Below are 7,401 nucleotides of genomic sequence, written 5' to 3'. Positions count from 1 at the left end.
GCTTCCCCTCCCTGCAGAGGCCTCGGGGTGTTAAGAAATGGAAGATCTTTCTAGAATTAACAACAACAACGGTTCTCGGTGCCTGCTCGGGCACTGCATTCGTAGAAATAGGTGCCGGTTTTGGCAGGCCTGCCAGGAGAGGTCTGAGCTGACCAGTCACTGCTGCTTCCCTGTGCCTGCTGCTTGAATAAAGACCCTAAAGCAGCTGCTCTGCCTGGAGGTGATTTCCAGGGGAAGACACAAAACCGTGAAGAGCGTTAAGGAAGAGCTTTCCAACTCGGGGCTGTTTCCTCTTTTACCACTTTATCTGTTACCACCGCTCCTCTGGAGGAGGCCTCAGTGAGTCAGGGTTTATTTATAGGTGCTGAATCAGTTCAGTAGGTTTCATTCACTGCCTGCATACTTCAGTGAGCTGACTCACTTGCTGTCAATAGCTGGGGATCCTCCTGCTGCAGAGTTCTGTGTTGCAGCTGAATATAGTTTGCATCAGCCCCCAGACGCTAGGACCAGCGAGCACTCTTTTAAAGCCATTCACTTACCACACCCGTGTCAAGCAAGAAGTGCAACCCCAGAGCTGCTTCAGATCAAAGCAGCAGCTCAGGCACACCAGTCTGAACAAAACCTTACAGGCGAGCATCTGCAAGAAAACTTTCCTTGTCTCGCAGTAAGTTGGTTGACATTGGGATTTTGTTTTAAAAACAATACACCTAAAAGCTCTGTTAAAAAGAATATAATTAAATTCAGTATTTGTTATTATTGGTTTATGGGTAGCAAACTTTTCCTCCATTATCTAGTTATTTAAGTTTGCTCCTGGATGCAAAGTCAGTCACTGCTGATGCACACAAAGAAGTAGAGTTCATGTCACACTTTCTGTTAAAAAATCAATAAAAATATTATCACCTACATATCTCTCCATATGATTTTAAGTACTCAGGGAGAAGTCTTTCTGAAGAAAATGCTTTAGCGTTCCTTTCAGAAAAAAAACCCCTAAAGCATTATTGGAAGTTAACAAATTAGCTATGAGCTTTTGCTGAGGAGCAAAGGGAGTCTGTGTGTCTCAAAACTTTGTGCCACCTTGTAGACAAGCACTGTTCTACAAAGTCACTTATGTGGTGAAGAAAATATTCAAGATTAAATGAGCAGTGCAGAACTTGCAAAGCAAATCCACAGTTATGAATAGATTTTTAAATTGGCAATTGATTTTCAAATTGTCCTTTCACCCTTGCATGTAATGCGTTTTGCCTCGCAGTGATAAATTAGCAGCAGCACTGTGCAGTGGCTGTGCCTACTGGAAGGTTCTCATTACCATTCAGGGGTTTTGCTGGCTCATCAGTGAATCATGGACAGCATTCCGATTGCTGAAGTGTGGCCCAGAAACCAGAGAAAGGAGAGGAGTCTGAGTCTATAAAAGCCTTTCCCTGAATTCTAAGATGGATTGGGTTCTCAAATAAGACTAAGCTCTTTGGCCGTAGTGTTACTAATTTTTATGTATCCCAGAGGAAGTGACAGTACATTCATCCCCTCTGTCCCTCTCTTTAAATCTCAGTATCACTGTTAACCTGGTGGGAAAATGAAAACAGTAACATGTAATGGACTGACTGCTTTTTTTCTTAATTGAAGAGAACAGTTCCCTTCATCTCAGCAGCACTGGGCTGCGATCTAAGGTTTTCATCCAAATTTCATTATTTGCCAACATCTTCCAAGATAAATGACCCCGACAACCTATAAGAAGGTCAAGTTAAGCATCTTCTCAGACAGATGACTTTCAGGTACTAGTTAAAACATAAATCCAATTTTTAGTTGTTGTTTGGCTTTTATATACATGTGTGTGTGTGTGTGTGTGTGTGTGTTGCTTAATCACAGTTCCAGTTGTAACTAGTTGAAAATTTGTTGGAATAAACATTTTCAAAATGCTAAAGCTTTTATGGAGCACATTGCTTTGGTGCCATTTCCAGTGGGGTAGGTTCTGAGTCTTAAAGTAGAAACTCCAGTCAGACAGGGTGAAATGAGTAAGAAAACTTGGAATTTTGGAACTGAAAAGGCATATTTGGAAGCAATTTCATGTGTACTTTTACAATAGTGTGCTTTGGTAGAATGAAAATACATATTTGATCTTCAAAGACTTCAAAACCCAGTGAAAGGGATTTTATTCTTCAGATAATTCTAGTTCTGACAATACTGCTCTTTTGTTCAATATTGTTTCACTCTGCTCATTTTGCAAATAGCTTGACACTGCATTTAGTGTTCCTGAACAGTTTGGATTGTGTGCAGCACTCAGCACATCACCTTTGAGAGCATGTGGTCTAACAAAATTTGTGCTTTTTGCCGCTCCTGGAATTTTCTCTTCTCTTTTTCCAGATTCAGAGTACGCACATCGTTACTGATTTTTACCTGTGTTCAGCTTTGTATTGTTACCAGTGAACAAAGCATGTGAACTGAACTCATACTAGAGTTTAAGAATAAACGTTATATTAAAATTCCAAGTATGTCAGAGAGTAAGAAAGCTTTCTTAAGAGTAAAATTGCTTGCAGAGTTAGTGTGATTAATATATAATGACAACAACAACAAAAAAGCGAGGTAACAAATTATTTTTCATATTCACAAGCAATAGGTCAGGTAATAATGGGTTTAAATCTCAGCAGGGAAAATTGTAGTTAGACTTTAAGAAAAAAATATTCATATGGTTAATTAAGCAGTGGAAGAGGAGATGTGTGGAAGCTCCATCATTTAAATATTTTACAGTGTGAATGGACAAGCATCTGTCAGGAGTGGTTGAAGTAAATCTGATGCTGCTGTCAGGCAAAGGGATGGATTTGATTGCTTCTCAAAAATGCCCCTTTACTGTTTGTGCATCATTTTCTACTAAAGTTGCCTACTGCCTGGATTTACCTAACCTCCTACCGGTCCGTAGACAGATCTCTCTAAAGAATGTTTTGTCCTCAGTTATTACATGCTGCTTGTAGATACTGAGCTCTGTTTCCCTCTAGAGGAGCACAAGGCCGAGTACAAATTAATGTTCTCGTGGTAACATGACCCCAAAGGCAGCAAGCAAATGCCTGCACTAGCTGATCCTCTACTATTTATTACTATATAGTCTCACCAGATGTAGTTTTCACATAGTCAGATACAGTTCAATGGTTTTGGGTTAATGAGAATAGGGGCTCTTGTGCTCTTGTGGGTATCTGGAGCAAAGGAGTGTGTTTCTCAGCAAACTAACCAGGGGAAGAAAGTATTTTGTCTATTGATACTACCTAACCACCTGGAGATTCAGACAGCACTTCAGAGACTGACACCATGATGCCTGTGATGGAAGCTGAAGATAATTTACTGGTTAGGTCTTCCAAGTGTTTCTCCCTGCTTACCAGCATCTTTCTAGTATTGTCCAGATTTATTCACTAGAAAATTGTCTGGAGCCAAGTTGTTGTTTCAGTAATGATAGCAGCTGCAGCTGTTGAGGGAGGTGAGTGTCAGTGGCATGTTGTTACATCTGTCTGAACCCCTTTGCGTCATTTTAATTTACAGTGGACTCAGCAAAATACTGAAAAGCAAGTTATGTTTGATAGATACCTCTGTAGCCTACAAATCAGAGAAAAAGCAGCAGCACTACTGAGAATGGCTGTGGCTACTGTAAGATGAAATTGTGACAGTCAGATCACCTTCCTCCTGTTGTCATAGTAGCAGACTTTGCAAAGGCTCCTGAGATGTGCACCCTGTGTCTACAAGAGACATTGTAATATTTATATACAGCACAGTGGTTACACCACATGCAGCTGGAGCTTGTGGTTTACTAGTCATTTAGCTGTTAATTCAAGATGAGGATTATGGAGCTCGGGAATGAGCTGAAATTCACTTCAGGGTCAAGTTTGTAGATGTTAAGAGTCAAGCTTTGTTTGGGACTATTTAACTGTCAATAGATGAGACAGAAATGTCCCCCTGCAGGAGCTGCTACTTGCTTCTGTTTAGGGGGATACTCCAGAAAGCGGTGGAGTGGTTGTGGCACTCTGCTGTCAAGGCAGCCCTCTAAACCCTTGCTCTGTTCTCATGTGGAAGCAGTTCTAACTGTAAATGGATATTGGTAACTTGAGCTGAGAAGCCATAAGCAGCCATATGCAGTGCTGTCCTGTGTCTGCCTTGTACACAGGTGGCTCCAACCACAGATGTGTTTCAGCAGTGCTAGTAGAATGAGCCTGAGGAATTCCTTGAATCTTTGCGCTTCTTCAGTCGATTATCTTAATTGCTAATCACTGCAATTGAAGAAGCAATTAAATACAGAAAGAATGGCTCGGGGTCTCAATCCTGTGTGATACTGACTTAGGACCAGCTTGGGCATAACGATACTGTAGCACTTAAGGGCACTCAGCACCTTGCAGGATCAAACCATGGAGTGACATCACCCCATCCCACCCCGACACTTCTAATCAATAATAAAGACAGAAAAAGTGGATTTATTATGAGTACTGATTGAATAACTAGATTAAGAGTAATTGAGGGCAAGATCAGAGAGATGAAGAAGCTTTAATTTCTTTGGGGACTGGTGCTGTAGCACAGATTTTATTTACAGTCTCCTGCCAGAAAAAAATCTATTGACTATTGGTGTCAGTTTCTAGTGGGCCACAGACTGCTCTAATAGCTGCAGTTACAACAAGGGATGTGACAAATCCACGTATTTGAGATGCACTGAGTACCAAATACTAGAGTTGTTTCTCCCTGGCTAACAAGTACAGATGTGTGTCAGTGCAAGACAGGAGCTTGAAAGCACTTAGAGTAGCTACAAGATGAGTGGGAGGGATGGGAACCTAATACTGCCACTAAAAAGCAGCTGACAGCTCAAAGAAGAACAGAAAAGCAATGCTGCGAGTGTCATGTTTTTAGTCTTAGGATAACAGCATATGCAGAAGGATGTTTGGGTTGGGCTTTTAGGATTTCTTTCCTTACAACTTATTCTACAGTTACTTTCATCATTCTCTGTTAGCGATTTTAAAGTCATCTTTGTAACAACTACTTGTGATGTCCAGAGAAGATAATTACAACTGCAGCTGGGCATTAACTGCAGGAGTAATGAAGTCTTGAGACCAACCTCACAGTTTTCATGTGAATGACTTGACAGTAATGTGTCAGGAAAAGAAAAATCAAGAAATATAAAGAAGGTGATCTAAAACATGGGTGTAAAGCAAAGCACTCCTAATAGCAGGAATAGAGTGGTTGGGCAAATCCAAATGGAGTGACACCAAGAAAGATTCCTGGGCATAGTTCCTCACTCTCTTGTAGACAGCGAAGTAACCATCACAGGAAGGACTATCAGTCGTTCTGAAAAAGGAGACTGCAATACAAGTTGTTGACTTTGGAGACATTTGTATAAAATTGTCCAGAAAAGATACGGAAGCATTGGATGACAAACAGACCTCAGAGTAAAGGAGACAATGTTGGACCATACTCCATAGTGTCAGCTGCCATTGCACTGTTGAGATGGGAGTAACTGATTTATTTATTGATAATGGAGGTGGCTTCTTAATGTATGTACCAGTAGAAGGTTCTTAATGCTAAAATGACAAAGCTACCCACCAGTGCATTAAGTGATCACACTTCTGGGTGTTGGTCTCCACAACTGTGTAAAGTCAGAGTGAGAAAACATCGGCTCCTGCTCTGAGGTACTGCTCCATTTTAAAAACATGGAAGTTCAGACCAGATTTCATCTGGCCCTTCTCTGATAGTGGCCAACAGCAACTAGAATGAAGAGTACAAAAACATGTAGCATTTTCCACACATCACTTAATAAAAACACTTGGCCTTCACCCAGAAACTGCCAGCAAATACTTGTTACAGAGTACTAGCATTGCTATGAGGTGGGTATTCCCAGACTGAGTCCTCTAAACCTGTTTCACATATACGACAATATAATGCACATGTTCAGCCAATACAAATTTGGGCTGAATATGGCTTTGATTTTATTCAAGTTTGTTTTCTCACAAAAGAAGTAGTAAGTCAATCTATTTAGATGAACAGAAAGGAAAACCACCAAACTCCATGGCAGAACTGGATTTATTTATAAGTTAAGGAATCTGAAGTTATCCTTAAAAACAAATAATATAGAAGCAAACACAAAACTTGTTCCAAAAAAACCCAGGAGAATGACTAAGTGAATAAAGTCATGCTGGAATCATATGAACAGAAATTACTATTTTCTGTGATCACTCACATTGAAAGTAAAACTAAGCCCTTAGCCCTGTCATTTACAATGCACAGAGAATCTGGAACTCTTGCCCAAAATTATTGACAATCCATTGTTTATATTAAATCATATGGGCTTAGTTGTCAACTCTATATTCATATGAAGCAGGATAAAATACTGTTTTCTACTATCTTTCATACATCTGTCCTTTCTAATGCTCCTGTGACCATACCAGAATGTTTAAGTAACCCGTGTGCCATAGGTGAAAATATCTTGAGTACATGAATATCCTTGAATTTCATTCCAAAGAAGATCTATTCTTCAGGGACTTTCAGCTCAGCATGGGTAAAGAGGTAATCATGAAGATCAGGAGACTGTGTGAAGAAGTATCTCCCACTTTCCTGAATTCCTGATTGATGTAGATGCTTTAATATCATATTGTTAATTTTCTTAAGCTCCTCTATGTTCTTCTTTTCAGCTGTTAGTCTGCTTGATATTTGATCCATATTGTTTCTAGTTTGAACTTGAAAAGGAAAACATACCACATTAAATTGGCAACATTTAAGTCAAGAGCATCATTACCCTCTCTGCATTCCCATGGGATTCTGTAGGGAATTATGACGAGTAAAAATATTAAACTGGAAAGCAACTGCAGGACCTAATGATTAGAAGTTGTGGTGGAGTTACCTGCTCACTACATTCTTTAATTGCTTATTTTCTGGTTTATTTAGTTTAGTGCAGAGTAATAAAATCAAATATGGCCCAGAAAAATGTCGCTGTCTTCAGGAGTGTATGCATTTCATTGCTGTTCACAAGAAAATGTCTTATTTAGGGGCTCCAGGGTGTGATTTGTGGGCAGCATGCACTTGTATTTTTCTAAAAGTAGAATTGCTAAAACACAAAGCAGACTACAGCCACATCACTGAATTTCCTAACACATTTAGATTAATGAAAAATTCTTGCAAATAGTGACATTTGGAGGCCAGTTTCCGCTGGATCACCAATATGTGTAACTGCCATGTGCACTTCTGGAGCTATTTTTATATTTCTATATTTCATAGAATCGTAGAATCATAGAATGGTTTGGGTTGGAAAGGACCTTAAGATCATCTAGTTCCAACCCCCCTGCCATGAGCAGGGACACCACACACTAGACCAGATTGCTCAAAGCCCCATCCATCCTGGCCTTGAACACTGCCAGGGATGGGGCAGCCACAGCTTCTCTGGGCAAC

General features: G+C 40.1%; 1 protein-coding gene across 1 annotated transcript in view; it reads right to left on the bottom strand.

The window, feature by feature from the left end:
• Positions 1–6,483: 6,483 nt before the first annotated feature.
• LSMEM1 (leucine-rich single-pass membrane protein 1) overlaps positions 6,484–7,401 on the bottom strand; it is a 3,767-nt gene continuing 2,849 nt past the window's right edge. Inside the window, exon 3 of the mRNA XM_010024269.1 lies at positions 6,484–6,692. Coding sequence (XP_010022571.1) covers positions 6,484–6,692 — 209 coding nt within the window. The remainder of the gene's footprint in view (positions 6,693–7,401) is intronic.

The sequence above is a fragment of the Nestor notabilis genome, unplaced genomic scaffold, assembly GCF_000696875.1.
Source record: "Nestor notabilis isolate BGI_N333 unplaced genomic scaffold, ASM69687v1 scaffold29741, whole genome shotgun sequence".
Taxonomy (NCBI): domain Eukaryota; kingdom Metazoa; phylum Chordata; class Aves; order Psittaciformes; family Psittacidae; genus Nestor; species Nestor notabilis.
Note: the sequence above shows the minus strand (reverse complement) of the source record. Positions and strands in the feature narration are given on the sequence as shown.